General features: G+C 49.2%; 2 protein-coding genes across 2 annotated transcripts in view; one reads left to right on the forward strand and one right to left on the reverse strand.

Annotated features, from left to right (window-relative positions):
- The first annotated feature begins 775 nt into the window (after window positions 1–775).
- Gpr31 (G protein-coupled receptor 31) lies at window positions 776–2046 on the forward strand. Its single transcript, XM_005390642.2, has one exon. It carries the CDS (start codon window positions 776–778, stop codon window positions 1727–1729), a length of 954 nt encoding a protein of 317 aa, XP_005390699.1. The 3' UTR covers window positions 1730–2046.
- A 13949-nt stretch (window positions 2047–15995) lies between these two features.
- Ccr6 (chemokine (C-C motif) receptor 6) overlaps window positions 15996–19940 on the reverse strand; it is a 27970-nt gene continuing 24025 nt past the window's right edge. Inside the window, exons 4-5 of the mRNA XM_005390643.2 lie at window positions 18655–18769; window positions 15996–18556 (exon numbers count right to left, since the gene is read on the reverse strand). Of these exons, the coding sequence (XP_005390700.1) occupies window positions 17435–18556; window positions 18655–18663 (1131 nt within the window). The 5' untranslated portion in view covers window positions 18664–18769 and the 3' untranslated portion in view covers window positions 15996–17434. The remainder of the gene's footprint in view (window positions 18557–18654; window positions 18770–19940) is intronic.

Consider the following 19940-nt stretch of genomic DNA (forward strand, 5'->3'; position numbering starts at 1 on the left):
ATATACCTCAAGGGACTGTGACTGTCACATAACCAGGGGCCCAGTGAGTTTCCGTCAGCCTGGCCCTTGATTAGCACAGGAGTGAAGTCTTCTCATGTGTTGCACATAGGGAAAATGTGGGCCAGTGTGGTCCAGATCTGAGCTGAGAGGGTCCTTGCTCCACTAGTTACTGGCCTGTGACTCTTTCCAACCTCCATTTCTTCTTCTTCATCTTCTTCCTTTTTTTGTCTTTTTTTGAGACAGGGTTTCACTGTGCAGTTCAGACTGGCCTTGAACTCACTTTGTAGAACAGGCTGGCCTTGAACTGTCAGTGATCTGCCTGCCTCAGCCTCCTGAGTGCTGTGATTACAGACATGGGCCACCACTCCAGGCTTCCATTTCTTCTTGTATGGACCTTAAAATTACACCCATTGCCTCTCACTCCTGAGTATTCACTGAGATAACTTAGCTCTACTCACTAAATTTTCTCAGCACATTGGGGCCTTGGGCCTGGGGCCCACTGATGTGAACTGAAACAAGATTTCTCTTTTTTAGAGTAAAACAAAACATAACAAAAGTACAAGGGGTTTCCCCACTTCCCTGCTGATCCTCTTTTCTCAAGCAAACTGGGCCACATTGAATCCAAATCTATTGCTGGTTCAGAATTTTTCCTCATTGAGAAAATGCAGAACTTGCCTGGTCTGTGGCAGGAAAAAGTCTCCTTCTTTAGGGAGAAGCACGCAGCAGTCTCCTGCCAGTCACTCCTCTCAAGTTGCTCCAGCACAGTGGTCAGGCCATGGTGCTCCACAACTGCTCAACCACCAGCCCCATAGTGGACACAGCTGTCGGCACCCTTCTGGCCCTGGAGTGTGGTCTGGGCCTGCCAGGCAACGCCATCGCCTTGTGGACATTCTTCTTCCGACTCAAAGTGTGGAAGCCTTACGCTGTTTACCTGTTCAGCCTGGTGGTGGCCGACCTGCTGCTGACTGCCTGCCTGCCATTCCATGCCACTTTCTACCTGAGACACAAGGCCTGGGGCCTGGGCCTCGCATCCTGCCAGGCCCTGCTTTTCCTGCTGGCCCTCAGCCGGGGTGTAGGGGTGGCCTTCCTGGCTGCAGTGGCCTTAGACCGTTACCTGCGTGTGGTTCACCCTCGGCTCAAAGTCAACCTTCTACCCCACCGGGCAGCCTGGGGCATCTCAGTCTTCATCTGGCTTCTCTTGGGTGCCCTCACCTACCACAGCTTGCTTGTCTCCAAGCCTGCCTGGAATGCCACTGAATGTCACAGCTTCTACCCTATGGCCAAGACCGCCAGCATCACCTGGCAGGAAGGGTTCCTCCTCCTCCAGCTGTTCCTTCCCTTTGGTCTCGTCGTGTTCTGCAACTCAAGCATCCTCAGGACCCTCCGGAGGCGACTGAGAGAGCCTGACAGACAGCCCCAGCTGCAGAGGGCCAAGGTGCTAGTCACTGTGGTGCTGCTGCTGTTTGCGCTGTGCTTCCTGCCCAATATGCTGGCCAGCATCCTGGTGCACATCCTCAGAGGCTCAGGCAGCTGCAAGGTCCTGAGTGTGGTGGTGCACGTGGCGGACATTGCAGGCAGCCTCACCTATCTGCATAGCGTGCTGAGCCCAGTGCTCTACTGCTTCTCCAGCCGTGCCTTCACCCACTCCTACCGCAAGGTGCTCGACAGCCTGCGGGGCCGGAGTAAGATAGCCAGAGCCCCCAGCCTGGACAAGGGCTCCTACTCCTGACACAACTACTGCCTCTGCTCCTGCTTCTGCATGATTGCCTGGGATTTAAAGAATGACCACTATGATTTTAGGGTTGCAGAGGAAGGGGAATCATCGATGTGCTGTAGCTACTGCAGACATTGTGATGTATACTCCCAGGATGCTTCTCCGCTATTTTACACAGTTGAGTGGCAAGCCAGTTAACAACCAGACCCTACTTAGAACAGTTATAATGCAGGGAAGTTGCCAAATGAGAAGCCACACTTGGAGAAGTAGAACTGGCTGCATCTATAAGAAAGAGAGGAAGGCTGAAAGCTGGTGTTTCCCAATGCCATGGACCTCGGCAAGTCATTTTCACTTTTTTTTTTAAATTTTAAAATTTTATATATATATAATTGGTATATATTTGTGATACATAATAATTATAAGCAGCTTGGGCATTTGGCATGTGTACATATTGTATCTTGATTATCTTTACTTGTGAAGCTTTAGTTTGCCACTGCAAATAGCTGTGCTTTCTGTTCACCCACTGCATAGACTGTAACAACTAATGTCAGAAATGCCTGGGTTCTAAAGAGGTTTGAACTTACCTACATGATTATAGTTTGTACTCAGCTCATTTTGTATGTAACATTTCTGTTTCTATAAAAATTTACTTCAATTTTATGTTTATCCTATGTGGAAGACAGTGCAGTTAGTTCCCTAGTTTAATAAGAGAAGCACTTTCCTGCTAAATTTCTTAAAATTGCCTCTTGCTTCTAGCTGAGCTTTGAATTTCTAAATACTTTTGCAACTGGCTTCCTCTGCACTGGACAAAAGTCTCCCTGGAGAAATACACAAAGTAAGATATGGACTTGCATTTGAAATGATCATCTCCGATGTGACCCTGAGCATAATGGATAGAGGACGCAGGGGCTTTGCCAGGCTGACACAGCAGACCCCCAAGTGAGAGGAGGGTGTGGTGTCTGGCTCCCACCCTTGGAGGCCTTTGAAATGCTGTACTTTTTCATCTCATCTCTGGCAGATTATGACCCAAACTTGTAGCTCAGGATGATAACATAAGATTTCCAAAGTTACCTTCCTCTCTGCCAAATGTCAAATTTCCTGCTAATACCTACCAGTACGGGAAGAACCAAAAGGAATCCCTCGGGGCTGGGCCGAGGTGGGTGTCTGCCTGTAGCTCCACCTTCCGCCTATCTGCATGCCCCACATTGTGCCACACTTAGATTCAACACTCACGGCACTGGCCTTAAGAAATGTCAAACTGTCTCCCACCCACAAGGCCCTCTCCTGCCAGGTAGTTCCTAATCAGAACCTCATCTGAAGTGCTGGAGTATGTCCTTCCCTCTTTGCCAGGAAACATATAAAGAGGAGCATGTGTTCTTCGACCCCTGTGGAATCTGAGCTCAGTTAGCAAGCCTCACTTCTCAGAGGGTTTCCTTTCTTCTAAGCAAGTAGAGCACCAAAGGGCTAAGAAGGCAACTAGGCTCAGATTGAAGAGGTGGATGCAGTCTCTGCCATTCCTGCTTTCTTCCCTTTACAATGAAAAGAAATGTCCCCATTTTCCTTCCCTAGATCTTAATATATGCAGTCTTAAATGCCGCTTTAAGAAACCTAATGTTTCACACACACATTTGCTATAATGTGACAAACCCAGAAAAGTTTGTTGCTTGATCACATAATCCTCTGTCAAAGAGTTTTCTTAACCCTTCCCCTGCTGCTGGGCAGTTAGACCTCTGACTACAGATGAAGACACACCTGACACACTCACTGTAGTGCACATTCGCCGCTGGGCACACTTACGGTGGGGCAGGCTCAGGGTCCCTCTGCTGGGCTCCTAAGCAGACCTGCAGGGCAGCATAGGTATATAGGAGCTTTGAGGAAACCCTGCCGCCTCGCCAGCCTCCAACCTTCTGAGTCCATTGGTGCAGCTGAGGAAGGACCTGGCACAAGACTGTTAAAATCCCCTCCTTGATTCTACTAATACGCAGTGAACTGAACGGCCTGGAGAATAATGCCTTGCTCCACCATTTCTTAGCTCTGTGATCACTCTCAACTGTCTTCATCTGTAAAATGGGTACAGCAAAGTCTACCATGGGGTCATTGTAAGGATTAAGTCAAATAGACATGCAACAGAGCCTGGCATATCATAAGCATTCGGTAAATATTAATTTGCTGTTTCCAGCTCCTTGCTAATTCTCTTTCCTCCCTTCACTTCTCCAACCACACAGTGGGACCTGGGGACAGTTTTTACCCGTCCACCCCAATCACAGGCCTGGCACAGGATGAGTATGGAGAAACCTGGATTTGAAAAGTGGAGTTAAATCAAAGGCTTGTAACATTCTTTCTGTCTAGTAAATCCTTTGGGGGTGTTTTATAACGATTCTGCCGGACTCATTTTATTCCTCACATCAGTAAAATGGGATTTTTCTGGTCTAGGATCATGTGAACAGCCCTGAGATGGGGCCTAAGTGCCTGGTGCCACCCAATCAGAGAGAAAATGCCAGAGGGCAGGGGCAGGAACAGGGTCCTCATCTCCCCCGACTCATCACCTGCTCATAAGGAATGACCCCAGAAAACCAAAGACAGGTGTTACAATGCGACAGGTCGCTGAGCACAGCCATTTCGCTAACAGTAGCGGGTTTTGGTTTCTCTCTTCCTGGGCCCGGCCCCTCGCCACCGGGAGGGAGGCTCACAGTCTCACCTGAGAGCCACTGATCTGGTCTCCTCCCTGTCTGGATTCAGGCCCACCCAACAGCCAAGAGCCCAAGTTTCTGAGTGAAGAGTTTCTCTTCCTTACTGAGATAGTGCTCTTACTTTTTCACGATTCTGTTGCTCTTGCTGTTTCTCTTTCCTCCTCTGCAGTGCACAGGTCCTCCAGATGCAGGGCACTGGCTCAGATCCCTCCAAGCCCAGCCCATGGTCCCCACCAGCCTCTGTGGTTTCAGCCCAAGAAGCCTCCCGGGCAATGATCCCACCCACATGTGGACAGCAATGACACCCAGCTCCTTCACACGCTCTGCGTCCCTGTCTGCATTCCTTACCTCACCAGACCCTTGAAGCTTGGCGCGGGCTGCTCACCTCACACCCAGTGCTTTGATCAGAGCCTGGCTCACACTGGACACTTCATAAGCAAAGAAAATAAATGCATAAATGAAAGTTTAACCTCACTCAAAGTTAACAAAAAATAAACTTTATTATTTAATAGCTTGGCTTTTGAAAACATAATCTGAAGGTTTGGATCCAGAGGCAAACTTACAACGGTGTCTTTTAAAACTGTCTAGGGAGAAGCTAGTACAGAGGAAAATGTGAAGCTGTTCCTTGCTACGGAAGGCTTTTCCTCCGTATTTTCCTAATCATTTCTGCCAGTAACTTAATCAACACTTTGGATTTATCAAGGTCAGGATAAGGACCAATTCTGCCTTTCCTTTGGGCTCATGTGGGGACAGTCAAATGTGTTAGATGACTGTCAGAGGCTTCCTCTGTTAGGAAGAAACACACATTAGATGGTCACCTTCAACATGCCTCTGGTTGTGTTTCAGGGTAAGGTGCACATAGCACACAGCTCACTGCCCTGATGTCGTCAGGGCTCAGGGCGAACTTCGGCGGTGTTAAGTCTGTTCACTGTGCTGGGCACCTCCCCCGTCTCCAGAACACTTCCTATTGTGAGAAATTGAAACTGTCCCCATTCTCCGTTCCCCTCCCCCACCTCATTTCCCTGTCACCATCTGACTTTCTGTCTCTGACTCTGACGACGCTGAGTACCTTACAGTGGAAACTTACAATATGTGTCCTTCTGTGCCTGGATTCCTTCACTTAGCACAGTGTTCTCAAGGCCCACCCACCAGAATTTCCTTCCCTTTAAGACTAGATGATGCTCCACTGTATAGTTAGACCACATGTGGTCTACTCATTCATCCACTGACGGGCACCGGGGCAACTTCTGCCTTGTGAATAACGCTGCTGTGAACGTGAGCATACAAATACCTGTTTCGACCCCGCTCTGAGTTTCTTCAGGTGCACAGCCAGGCTCGGGGAGCCTGGGCTCTGTGGTAACTTGGTTTTTAATGCTTTCTGGGCTGTCCACATTGTTTCCCACAATGGCTGACCCATAAGCAGTGCACAAGGGATCCCATTTCTCCACGCCTTTGCCAGCACTTGTTATTTTCTGTTTTACTTGTTTGTTTTCTAGTGTTCATCCTAGGGGTATAGAGAAATTCTTTCTTGAAAATCACAAAATGCTTAGTGTCTTCAGCAGCTGAGAAGAAAGTCCTATATCTGGATCCTGGATACCACACTGGCCTAACATGGACTTTACTATTTACCTACATTCTAATTTCCCATAATATTAGTCTTTTGGGTAGATGTAACAAAATACTTCAGGTTGGGTAACTTATTGATAGTAGAATTGATTGGCCACAGTTCTGGAGAAGCCTTGGTGCTGGCAAGTTTGGTGTCTAGCTGTTTGACTGCTTCAGAGATGGAGTCTTTTTGCTGGGTCCTCACATGGCAGAAGAGGTCAGTGCGCTCCCTCACATCTGTCTTGTAAGGGCGCTGATCTCACCCACGATGGCAGAACCCTCCTTGCTCCATCACTTTCCCTCAGACACACCCCTTAGCTCTCTCTTGCTGGGTATTAGGCTCCAACATAGGTTTGGGGAAGAGGGAAACTAACCTTCAAACTGCAGCAACCCTTGTTTTCCTTACTGTCTTTCTGTCTGGCCCAGTTTTGCTTACCTATAGTTTGATTTCCCTTACATCCACCTGTGTAGTGGGAAACTGACACTCTGAGGGAAAAAGGAAGAGCCACCATTTTCATCTGAAGCACTTGCTAATTTCTGTGGTGTAAACACTTCCCACCATGGCTGATTTAAGGTACTGATCATTTTGAGAGCTGGCTCCTGAGCTCTCACAGCTGGCTCTGCAGAGTGCTGTGTCCTCACTTCTTTGCAGTCTGGCTTTGAGTCCCTGAGAAGGACAAGTATTCTGCTCTACAGCTGGTGCCATCTATGCAGACAAGAATATGTGGACAGACCTGAAATATATTAAAGCAATGTAAAGGCTTTCCTGCAGACCCTTGTAGGAAAAGGTCCACAAAGCATTGGCAAGGAGGACAGACTTGAGGGTTCAGCTCAGGAATCGTGAGGAGTTCTGGTGCTCATCCTCATTTCATCCTGTGCAGCCCTGCTTCTGGATATCTTGTGGAAAGGTTCTGCAGCAAAGCTCTTCCTCTTCCCTAGGCCACCCTACCCCATCACAGAATCCAGGCAAAGGTGCCTCGAAGAAAGTGAGTGGATAGCTTGAAGAGTGAGTTTGTAGTCATCAGAGAGTACTGAAGACAGGGCCTTTGGCTTCCAAAAATAAGATGAAGCCACATGGGGCAGCATGCAGAAAGCAATTCTTCCACCTACCAGAGTAACTTAGGACCCTAAGCAAACAGCCTCCATATCTGGACCATCTCCACTCTACTTGTGTGCTTGGAGATTCCTAATACGGTGGTGCTTGTGTCTGTCAGTGCCAACAGCTGTCCTCTGGGAGGCTCCACAAAGGCTCTAGGATCAAACCTGTATGTATAGGAAACCCTGGATTCTAGCCTTCAATTGCTCAGACTCACTCTGCTCTCTGTAATGAGCCAGTTTTGTAGCAACACACTACCAATAAAGGGAACTGATATTACTCTTGGACAGTGTATTACAAGAAAAGAAAACATATATCCAAAACATGTTAACCAAAAACTGCTATATATTTTACCAAAAAATATTTAATAACAACAGGTAATTTTCCTTTCTGCATTGTTCTAGTCAAGGACAGCAGCATTAATATTGGACTCAAACTAAATTCTCATCCTCCAAAGCAAACCCGTGAAATATAGCACAGTGGGAACCGGGGAGAGGCTGGAGTTTGCCTGTATCATCCGCCAGAGTAGCGATGTCCACATGCCCACTGGCCTTCCTCTGTACTCTTGTCTCACCAGTAGGTGCCTGGGTGCACCTGCCTCACAGTGGTGTGACTCCATCAGGAAGCCTACTGTCCCGCACATCCGAGGTCAGTACTCAGCATACTTGCTCCGAAGTTAAGGTGCTGGGCCGAGGGTAGCATGCCTCACCCACTCACCTGCCTACTAGTGACCCCACAGTGATTCTCATCCCAAGAGCGGGCTCCAGCTTCTCTCCTGTCTACTCCGGAAAGCTGGGGGTGGCCTTCGAAGACAGCCAGGTAGCTGTCCACTGCTGAAAATCTCCTAATAACCTAAATCGGAGTTTCAGAGAGCAGAGTGGGCAGAAACCAACTTCAGAAACCAACTTCGTGCTGCACCCCTTGTCTGGGGCCTTCGATGCCAGCGTGGGGAGCAGGATGACATAGCCCCAGGCCTCTCGCTCCATGGTACGGGCACTCACTGGGCATTTGGGAGGAAGAAGGACTCGTATCACCCTATGACACATGGGCAACTGTCACTGCACAACCCTGGTTGTCTCTGAGGACACGTGTGATGGAGATGGGACCCGAGGTTCTTGTTGCTCCTTCCCACGGAGCCATCTCCTTCAGGCCAGACACCCAGAGAGGGAGAGAGGAAGGTGATAGCAGAGAGCCGCTGTGGCGCAGCCCTGATAATCTGGCTGCTACAAACTGCTGGGCTGCTGGCCCCTGCAGGCACTGATGTAGATGGACAATGCCTTGCTGTGGTTGTGTATTTTAGCATCCCTCCCTCAGTAACTGTGAGGGCTAATTTACATGCCCACTTCCCTGGCCAAACATCACCGAGATGTTGCTGGAAGGCTTGCTGCGGCCATGATGATCATCGGTGACCAGCCGACTTTGAGTCAGGCAGACGAGCCTCTGCGATATGGGTTGGCCTTGTCTAGTCAGTTAAAGGCTTTCAGACCTGAGGACTGTTGGGGTTTCCTGGAGAAGGAGTTCTGGCCAGGGCAGAGATCAGAGGCTCTTCCGGCCTTCTCACCTGCTGTGTGTGTATCAGGACTGCCAGTCCCTTAAACAAATCCGTTTGTGATGACCCTGTGCCCCACCTAATGGTTCTGTTGCTTTGGGGGGCCCCTGAGGGACTATCGGGAAGGGGAGCTCTTTCCCACCCTTCATTATCCTCGTTCGCATGTGTCTGAGGTAGGAACGTCAGTGATGGCTCTAGTGCAGATGTTCAAGGCTTACTCTTATTATGTTGTTTCCATTTTCACCCCCTCCTGTGTCTCTCACCCACACCTTCCATGCCTCTTAATCTCAGATTTTCTCCTCGTTCACCCAGCGTGTCCTCCACCCTTGGACTCCCCTCCCTTCTTCCTGGAACTCACGTCCGTACACCCAGGCCAAATTTTCTCATGTGCTGCGGTCTCTAGAGCTTGCGGCACTTGGCTTCAGTTCCACATCAAACCGGATGATTCTCACGCTCTATGACATCCGTTCTATATTTGTTTATTGCTAGTAAGAAACAAAAATTCAGCAAGAAAAGGCAGGTTTCTTTTTGACTCCTGGACAGAGCCTAGAAAAGTCCAAGCTGCTCTACCGCCTGTATACTTACATTGCACTTTCTTCCTTTAGCAGTGAAACCAAAGCCAACTTATCACAAACCTACTGCCATTTACAACATGCTTGAAACCGACTGACACTGCTAGGTACTTAGGTTGGTGAAGCCACAGTAAGGATTCACTTAATGATAGTAATTGTGATTAAATTTTAAAAATACTAGCAAAAGAAACCCCACTGAAGCCCGATCAAGGGTTTGGGGTGGGAACACACTGGATGCTCTAGAGGCAGGACTCCTCTAAGCTCGGGGCAGCTTGGCACAGGTGGGAAACAGAGGGCCAGAGCTCTGGTTCTAAGGTGCACATCAGTGGTGAGCGAAGCTCATGTGGAGGAAGTCCTCCAGCTCTTCACAGCTTCCTTTTCTCATTTCCCATGAAACTCTGAAGTGTTCAGACCTCATTTTGAAAGGGCCTTGATACAGTTATGCCACAAGTCCATCATACCCGGAACCTCCTGCCATTGTATTGTGCTACTCACGACACATTAAAAATGATTAGAGCTTTTTTGTTTGACTCCAAAACATCTTGCTTGTTTGATTTCAAACCCCAGAATTCTAGAATTTTAAGAGCAGACTGCCTAGAAAACGCACTGGTTATTCCTTTTGTCAAAGTACAAACGGAAAAGTTGTTAAAAACAAAAGAAGGAAACGAAGAGTGAAAATGCTGTGGGCAAAATTTCTGGGAAGCTACAGCATCGCAGCAGTCACCCTGCCTGCGTGGAGGGCTGGGTGCTGCCAGGGAGGAAGAGATTTGTTAGCAGAGGTGGATAAAGGCAGCTCATCCTTTGTGGAGAAGTGAATGGGAGTTCAGACTCCATCAGGAGTTGGCAGAGGCTCTATGCTCATTGTATCTCCACCGGGAAGCCCCATCAGGGTGCTGCTAGGCACCTCCTCGCAGCCCTGCCCACCTCCATGAGAGATCGCCAGAGTGTTGGCCCTGGGTGGCTCAGGCTGCCCTCATCACCATGATAACTGCAACTAGCCTGTGGGATCTCAATGAAACTGGTGTGCCCCAGCGCCCTTCCTTCAGTGGGGAAATATGGGGAGTGTCTGCCAGTCCCCCGAAGAGGGGCAGGAAGACAGACCAGCAATGCACATGACATCTGGAGGAAGGCTCCGTGCTGGCTTCTTCAAGAAATACCCCATTCATAGCCAAAGGGCTGAAGCATGTGGCCTCCCCACTTCACAGTCAGGGTACAATTATCTATCATCTGGGTCTGTGATCCACACTACCCAGGCAGGCTGGGGCACCGCTGTGCTGCTGTCTAAGCAGGACAGGTGTTTGCAGAGAGAGAGGAGCAGAAGTGAGTGACAGTCTTACAGTGGGCGGCAGTTCTAGGAACGAGGGAGCGTATTGTTCTGCTTCCCACATTGGCCATTTTGAGAGATGGTCCCTGACCAAAAAGCCACCCGTGTGAGTTTAAGACCCTGCACACAGAAGGGATGTGGGGAGCCTGCAGGGGCACAGTGGACATCCACAGAGCACAGTGGGGTTGGCAGTGGGCCATGGCCAAGCGCTTGCCTGGTGTGCTGAAGCCCTGGCTTCATCTTGAGCACTGTGAGTGCAGTGGGAACACAAGCGCAACTCTAGGCAAGAAGGCAAGGCGGCCCATAGAAAAGACCTGGGGTGGCCGAGAGGGCCAAGGCCTCGTCTGTGCAGGAAGCCGGGGAGTGTGCTCCGGGGCCCAGCCAGCCGGGCAGGGGTTGAGTGCAGCCACACACTGCAGAATATGAGATGGAGCAAAAGGACGGCTGAGCATGTGAAGGACCCACTACGGGAACCCCACTGGGGCGGAGAGCAGGGCCCCTGAGAGGTGGCCCTCATCACATCTGCAGACTGAGCTACTATGACCCCTGCTGCAGGCACAGGATCACATGGGCAGGGGGACGCCCCATGGGAAGGGGCACTTCAGGGAAGAGGAAGAGAGGCAGGATATGAGGTGGGGACCTGTGATGGGGACCCTGGCTGTGGAGGGGGCGGGGCCACAGCCATCACTCACAAGAGCTGCTGAGCCCTGTGCTTGGGTCCAGTGGTCAAGGAGACCTTCACAAGTATAGTTTAGGGGGACGACAGGCCAGGGGCCGTATGTCAGGGTCCAGGGTAGACTATGGACATTCAGTAATGGGGGGAGGTGCTGAAGGTAGACAGGAGGGCAAAGAAAGAAATGGGGGTCTCCTTGCCTGGATGTGCAAGCTCCGGGGCCAATCCCCAGTGGGAAAAGAAAAGCAAAAGGGAGGGAGTGAAAAGAACAGAGAATGAAAGCAGAGAGGAGGTGAAAGATGAAAAGAAGTGGGGGTTTTTGGCTGTGTGATTCTTCATGTTGTTTTAGTATTAAATATGTACAACCACAAAACACTTTTCTGCCTGACCACTCACGAGGCAGCCAGAAAAGGAGGAGGCATGTGACCTCACGGTGGGGAGGGAAGGACCAGACCAGATGGCCTCTGATGCAAGGCCCCAGGGCAGGCAGGATCTCCTGCTTCACACAGGCCCAGAGCTTGAGGAGCTTGAACACCAGGATTCCAGGTGGAGCTGAAGATGGTAAACCGCAGGCTGGTGCCCCCCACCCCGCCCCGGTCTCCTTGGATAGGTAACGACAAATGGCAGCCGCTGAGCACGAGTGGAGTGGAGCTGTGCAGCAGAGCACTGAGCACAGCAGGGGGGAGCCCCTGCCTGGTGGCTTTGCACAGAGGGCGTGAGCAATAGAGGAGCGAGTGTGTGTGTGTGGCGGGGGCGCTGTAGCTGGTCACGACGTGGAGTTTCCACAGCTGGAAAGGGAGAGGGACAGGGAGAGCCCTTTGGTGTGGTCTTTGCACGGTGGGCTGAGCAAGGTGCGCGGAGGGACGCCCTGTGCGGCTTCCCCTTTACGTGTAGAAGACCAGCCTGACGCAGACAGATGTGCAGACGATGGCCTGGATTGTGGAAGGCTGAACACACGGGGTGAGTTCCACAAAAGTGGTCAGAGTTCTTACTAGGGTCGAAGTTCCTGCTCAGGGGAGAGGTGAGACAGTTTTCAGCCTAAGCCTGGTTCGGCTTTTCAATCAATAAGGTTCTATACAGGTCTATAAATTTAATATATTTGCTTATCAAAATAAGCGCTTAAATTTGCCCACTGTGACAGACCCCAAAGTCGCCCTGCGGAGTGGGCTCCTGCCACCAGAGGGCAGCAGCGGGCAGGCAGAGGCGCGGCCGCCCCTGGGCTGAACCTGGGAAGGGCCTCCGTGGGTCTGCGCACCTGCAACCAGTACTGCGCCAGCTCATCTGCGGCCTTGCAGGGGTCAGAAAAGGGCACGAATGTGTCATCTTAAATCCAGGAGTCCGGTTCGTCCTTCAAAACAAGTCAGAAAAGAGAGGTTTTCTTGTTGAAAAGTCCGCACTAACCCCAAGCATATTGCTGGGCGTGCTTGTGCCTGGGGAGACCCACCAGCGAGGAAGAAGCAGCACAGGCGGCTGGGTGCGGGGCGAGCTGGGCGGCAAACCGGCCGGCGGGGAGCCTCTGTCCCCCAGATCCTCACCTGCCCGTCTCCCGGCGAGCAGCGTGTGGGGGCGATGCCTTCTCTCCAGTGTTGTCTCAGGGCACCCATCTTACACAGTGTGAAGGTTACTATGCGATTGCTGTGTGCAGGTAGGACACCCTCCTCCCCCCGCCCCCCCCACTCTGTCCTCCAGCTCTGATCACAAGACTAAGTTACAGCCAATAGCGTGGGGGCACGGTGTTCCCACAGCGTTCAGGCTGCGCCTGTGCGAAGGAAGGACTGTTTCCCTGCCCATGGGCTGGGAGGGAAACCGGACAGAGGGAGCTGCTCTGGCCCCCGAGAGCCGTGAGGATCGCCTGCAGCTGACGCGACAGTACTCTGCCAACCCTCCTCGTGGGCTATAGAGACTCTGCCTGGGGAGACAAACAGACCAAGGGGTTGGAAAGATCCACGTCGTACCGTCGTTAGCACTCGCGTGGATTTCCTTAGTGCAGCCCAGGAGAACTGTATTAGGACGCATGATAGACCCGGAAATGAGGAATCTCCCAGAGCCCTGCCACAGCGCGGGGGTGAGGCCGTGCTCATGCCCGCCTGCATAGCTCCATTGCGAGGCAGATCCCTGAGCGCAAAGACCTGGGTTCTGGAAGAGTGACGGTGGAAGGTAGAACCCGCCAGAGCCCTGCCTGCGCCCCAGACGCGGTGATTCAGTCTGGGTGCACGGATACCACTGTCTTCGTGGTGTCCCGGGGGGCACGGGTGCTCTAGGGACTGGATTAGGATGGTGGGCATCCTCACAGGCTTGGAGTGCCCTTTTCACATACAGGGGTGGTCAGGGAGGGTCCTGGCCAGAAAGCACCACTCACCTGCCATCTGCTGCCATACCTAAGGTCCCTGGAAGGAAAGGAGCCTCTCCACATTGAAGATGGAAGCAAACATTGAAGATGGAAGCAAACTGGGGATGGGGAATTCGGGCCTTGCAGGAGACACCGAGGGAAGAGATGGGGCCGCCTTCTCCAGGCAGGGTCAGGGAAGCGCTGACCTCAGGGGTCTGAGCTTGGAGACCTTCAGAGAAGGCGGTGGGAGTCAGGCTCCATGCATGTCAGCTTGAAGAGATCTCCCGAGAGGCCTCCCAGCCTTTGTCACCTTTTTGGGGGGTGCATGCATCTAAGCAACTGAATGGGATGAGTACTTGAAATACAGCCTGTAAAAAAGGAGGAAACTATATAGATACTATATAGAAATGAATTCTTATATGCTTAAAATTAACTTTTATATGCAAAGTGGCTCTGTCTGCAGAAGATCGTCTGCACAGGCTGATTTGTCTTCCCCAAATTCTTATGTGAGTGTCCACCCCTCCATTTCTCAGAAAGTACTATATTGAACATAGAGTCCTAAAGACATGTTAAGTATTAAGACATGTTAATGAGGCCTTCAGTAAGGCCCAATGGGACTGGTGTCCTTATAAGAAGTCATGCTCACAGTCATGCTCATGTCATGTGGAGACTCAGAGAGGAGGTACCACCTGAAAACCTCAGGAAAAACCTGCCCTGGACACCTTGACCTTAGACCTCCAGCCCCCAGGACCATGGGAAAAAACTCTTTGTTGTTTAAACAACCCAGCCCATGGTATGTGTGATGGCACCTCTGGAAAGCTAATCCATGGGCACACTATAAGCACTTATTTGTATTCACATAGAACAGGTGATTTGAAAATGATTCTGTCTGTCCTCAGAAGAAAATCAGTGTTCGATTTACAAGGTAATACCGAAATGCCCAAGCTGTCACCTCTGCTACAATTTACATATAGTAAAATCTCACTTATCCAGAAGTAATTGATTGAAACCATCTCAACTACTCTGTAAGAGGGTCCAAGAAAAATTATCTCCTGGTAAGCACAAGCGGATGTGGTTACATATAAACACATACATTCACACATATACACTACACATACGTGATCAATATATGCATGTGTGGGCCCTAACTCACTGCCTCTAATTAGTACATTGCTCTGACAGCTGCCACTGGCCGGCTCTCAACTGAACAGTACTACAAGGTGTGCAGGAGGCAGGACACTGAGGCAGACACTGAGGACTGGGCAGAGGAGGCAACAGAACCTGACACGGAGGAGGTACTCTGCGACCTGGAGCAAAGGCATGAGGCTCATTAGGGAATGCCTGAGAGCCCCTTAGCATGGCTGCCGTGTACCCCATCCACCTCAAGGTCACAGCACCTGAGAATGACGGGGTCACTATGTGCCTGTTCCAGGCCTGAAACAGCAAGGAAAGCAGGGTGATCTAAGCTGCTGGTCTAAGAAGTGTAGTTTGTGGTACACTGAAGAAACATGCTGAGACACCACACCTGCAGGGCTTGCAGGCTACTGTTCAAAGAAGCTGGCATCATTTGTCTGGAAATCTCATCTCTACAGAAGAGCTGATTCCTGTCACAGCAACTAAGCAAGACATTTCTGTGCCTGCTCGCAGACATCAGCCTTATTGATACAGGGGAAAGAAGCTCCCCACCTGCTTGATGTCTGGTACAAGTTCGTGTTCTCTAAAATTGAAGAGTGAATTTTAGGAACCACGGAGATTAAGAGCAGAATATACTTATTGGGGAAAAGAAAGCTTCTGTCTAAAAGACAGAAGGGGTCCCGAGTGGGTTGTCAAGGACCCTGCCTTTGCTAGGAATTTTTATAGAACAAATCCATGACGTGAGGTGGGTCCAAGGTGGGAAACGGGAAATCACAAGGTGAGCATGAGGTGGGACAAAACTACGGTCAGCTAGTAAGATTAGATTGATTAAATCAGGATCAGTTGGGGAAGCAAGTCAAGTAGCAAGCAGCATGAAACAGAACAAGGGTTCTCCCTGTAGGGGGTTGGGTTAGTGGCTTTTCCTGGCTTTCTCACGCTGATTGATACCTATGTAGAATATCAGTCCCTGATGTTTATCCTTAGGAAGTGTGTGGGTACATTTGTTTTATCTTTTATCTTGAGGTCTGGCCCGCAGCGGAGGTGCCTGTCTCCTCCACAGTTATATGGTATCTTGTTTTCTGCACGGGCTCCTTCTAGGGCCCAGCCCTCTCTGACTGCCTGTAATATTCATCTAACTTAGCCGCCTATAACATTATCTTTGCAGATCCTGTCATCGGGGCATTGACCACACTCCTCTGCTTTAGTTTGTGAAACTGAACTCTAACGGATTTGAAGGAAACAAGTCACCACAAGTGTCTAGGCAGTCGGCTCCTCAGGCTAAACACTGAAGCTAGAAAATGAGTCCTGCTTCATGCAAGCATGCAGTTTTATTTTTGCAAAGCCAAAACAACGCTTCAAAATATAGATTTTGTACCTGAAGACACAAGTCTTCACTTTATAGAGAGAGTTAAAGCTTACAAAAACCATATCAAGTTTCAAATACCACATTTGTCAGAATTAACATTGTCAGTATTTTTCTGATTCATGTCACTGCCTTTCTAATGTATGTTTGTATTTTTATAATTCACTTTATACTTTCCACTTATATTCATATATTTACATAGATAGCACTTTAAAAATGAGAGTTCTAGAGCTTTCAAAGTTGATGAGAATTGTTCAGTTGGACTCCATTGCTAGCCTCAGACTTTGGGTAAAATCACATTAAAATCCTTCTTGGAGGCTGATACACTTCCAGCTGTGTGCTAGCTAGTTCTAACTCTTTATAAACAGAATCATCAGCCACGTATCCTTCTTCAAGCCCAGCATGGAAACAAAAAACAAATTCTTTCTACATTGTCTCAGTAAAGTGTCCTTCTGCTTTCTAATAAAACAATTACCCTATTTATATAAATAAATGTAACACCTCAAACTGCGTAATAAACTCCAATTTCATCATGATGCATTGAAAAAATGTCTACTAAGCCCCTATTTTGTGCTAAAAACTCTACCAAGGTTGGGAAGCACAGCTAGGAACAGGACTGCAGCAGAGCCTGTCTTCAAGGAGCCCTGCCTCAGGGGCATTTCGAGGACAGTCTAGTCACAGAGGGACAAGAGTAAGCTTGGCCCCTGTTACAACCTGAGATGCCCTAGCCCTGGGGATGGGTGTCACTGACGTCTGTGCCCCACTTGCTTTTCCAGTTGGAGACAATGAAGCTTCTCTGACTTCCGCCTTCTGACAACCTGGTGCTTGCTGAGTATATCAGAAGGAAGTCAGATGACAATTATTGATGCTCACAATCAGCAGCAGTAAACACTTCCATAGCAAAATGGTTAAAGGTTTGCCTAAAGTGAGTTACAGGAGGGCTTCTGGGTTCCTTTTTTAAACTCTGTCTTTCTTCTCCTATAACCAGGAGATTTTGTGGTCTATGACCACATCACAAATATTTCTAAAAACTTTTACATACATAAACAATTCATTTTAATTTAGCATTTCCCACAACCTGTTTTGTGGAAAGGCAGCCCTGTGAGGCTCTAAAACCAGTTTCTTCTCAAGCAGATTTAAGGAAAGCTGCTTTCAGAACCCACCCACCTCCCACCTTCCACCACCCCATGCAGAGATTTTCATGTCTGGGGAACAGGAATCCTCTGATCTGACAGAGGCACTTTTTAATTTTGTCTATTTCCATATTTGTATATTTGGCGATGGAGGGGTGTGCGTGTGTGTGTGTGTGTGTGTGTGTGTGTGTGTTATTCCTCAATTAGCAAGTTTCACAAAGCCTTTAAGGACATTTGATTTGCATGTCCTCATCACATAGTGAAAGATGAAGCATTGTCATTGCCTATGGTCTCGCTGGTCTGCCTGGAAACGAAGGCTTCTGAGTTCACCCTGGCACAGGGCAAGCTCAGTGTCTTGTGCTTTCTTCTCACACACCACACATCCTTCATGATCTTCAGGAAGTAGTTTCTAAACCTCTGACCAATAAATGCGTAGAGCACGGGGTTGAGGCAGCAGTGGAGGAAGGCCAGGACTTCCGTGACATTTTTGGTGTATGCCATGAGCTTTTCAGTGCTGCACATTCGGTTTATTCTGCCCAGGTTTGCAGCAGTCATCAGAAGGATTATGTTATGAGGAATCTGGCAAGTCAAGAAAACAAGGACCACTGCTATCACCACGCGGATGGCTCTGTGCCTTTTAGAATTCTGAGCCTGCACTAAGGTCTTGACAATGAATGTGTAGCAGAACACCATAAACACCAGTGGGATAAAGAATCCGAACAGCAGTTGCAGCCCCAGCACCAGCAGCTTCCACACGATAGGGTCTGATTCTCCGGCATACTTGGGCTCGCAGATATAGGTCTTGCTGCCTTGCGTATTATATTTCTGGTTGAAGACAAATGTTGGGCTGGAGATGATCAGTGACAACACCCACACCAGAAGGCAGATTATTGTGCTGTGTGCCAGAGTCCTGGACCGGAACCAGAAAGATTTGGTTGCCTGTACAATGGCAATGTACCGGTCCATGCTGATACAGGCCAAGAGCAGCATACCGCAGTTGAAGTTGACAGCATAGATACCTTTCATCAGCTTGCACAGGGCATTGCTGAAAGTCCATGCACCAGTGGCATGAGTCACTGCCCAGAATGGTAGAGTAAGGACAAAAAGTATATCTGCGATGGCCATGTTGAAGAGATAGACATCCGTCATAGACTTGGCCTTTTTATAAAAGGCAAAGGTGATCACCACAAGAATATTACCCAGGAGGCCAAAGACACAGATCAAGGAGTATGCGATTGGCACGAACATCCTGGAGAACTGTCTGACCTCCTCCAAGGAGCACAGTAAGTCACCTTCGTCAGGTGTGTAATACATAGCAGTAACTGACTCGGAGTAATCCATGAAATACTCACTATTGTTGGAATTCATTGGCTTCTGGGAAGTGAACAAAGATGGAGTTAGCTGTAGTGCAATATTCAAGTAGCTACCATTAATTGAAATTATACTTCCTGCAAGAAATAAAGGAGTCTCACCTCATCCATGGTGATCTCTGCTCTGAGCTGAAGATGCAGGCCTGGCGGAGAAAGGGAGTGGATGGTTCTGCTGTGCCAGTTCACCAACGACAGTGACAGGACAGCTGGGAGTGAGCTACGGAGGAAAGAAAAATGCACTGAGGTTTGGGCAGCTGGAGAAGTGAGCTACAGCACTCTATCCCAGTGGAGCACAGTGTAGAGCCCACCCTGTTATGTAACAGTCCCCATTTAGGACAGGCTTCTGCAAAGGGCCAGACAGAAAATATTGTATGTTGCACACGTCTGTGGTGTCTGTCACAACAACTTCAATCTACCTCGGTAGCTTGGAAGCAGATATACGTGCTGCATGAATGAGTGGGACTGACCATATGTAATGGCCATGGGTGGGTGTTTTGCCAGTATTTGACCTATGGCTTAAAAGAAGAGTCAGACTGGAAAAACCACAGGTTTTGACCTGTGGGAAAAGGTCTTCATGCAAAATTCAATTTAATTACATATAAAAAGATTCTACTGAACAAAATCTAGAGAAATATGGATGTCTACATGAATTAAGATTTATAGTCCTGGGCATAGCTCAGTGATTTTTCACACTTGTGCCATGGGAAGTTGCAGGTGTGAGATCTTTGTCAAGATGCAATAAGTCCTTTGGCCTGGGACTGAGTGGACAGGTGTGGGATGTTTCTTAACAAGCCCAACCATGCCAGTCAACAAGTACTGATGCTCTGGAGAAGGTGGATTGGCCCTGTCAGAGACCCAGATGCAGGAAAGCAGGCTGAGGCTGGTCAATAGGAAAGCTTGGGAAGGAGGAGGGGCTTCTCTGGGTCCCTAAAGGGCTCATGGTTTGTGAACAAATGATCCCCCAGTGATGACACCTACCACAGCCCAAGCAGAGGAGCCCAGGTGGAGAACAAGGAGTGTTTATGAGACAGGAGCACCGCCAGATTGGAGGAACCAACTGGATGTTACCCAGTCATTACAGAGTATGTAACATGCTGAGGTTGTCAACAGGGATGAAGCCAGGTAAGGAGTAGAGCTACAGCATGAAGAGGACCTGAATGTGAAGGATTTTTGAAATCTACTATTCTCTTTACTTTCATTAGTACATCTTTGCAGTATATAATGATTGTATTCCTCGTGGAGTTGCTATTGTATGTAACACATCTGAATTCCTTTCTATTAAAAGGAATCCTCTTCTCCTTCTCTCCCTTCCCCCTCCCTCCATTTCTTGGTCCTCTTTCCTTTTCCAGAAAAGGAGGGAAGGAAGGAAGGAAGGAAGGAAGGAAGGA

The sequence above is a fragment of the Chinchilla lanigera genome, unplaced genomic scaffold (assembly GCF_000276665.1).
Source record: "Chinchilla lanigera isolate Chin_1 unplaced genomic scaffold, ChiLan1.0 scaffold00038, whole genome shotgun sequence".
Lineage (NCBI taxonomy): Eukaryota > Metazoa > Chordata > Mammalia > Rodentia > Chinchillidae > Chinchilla > Chinchilla lanigera.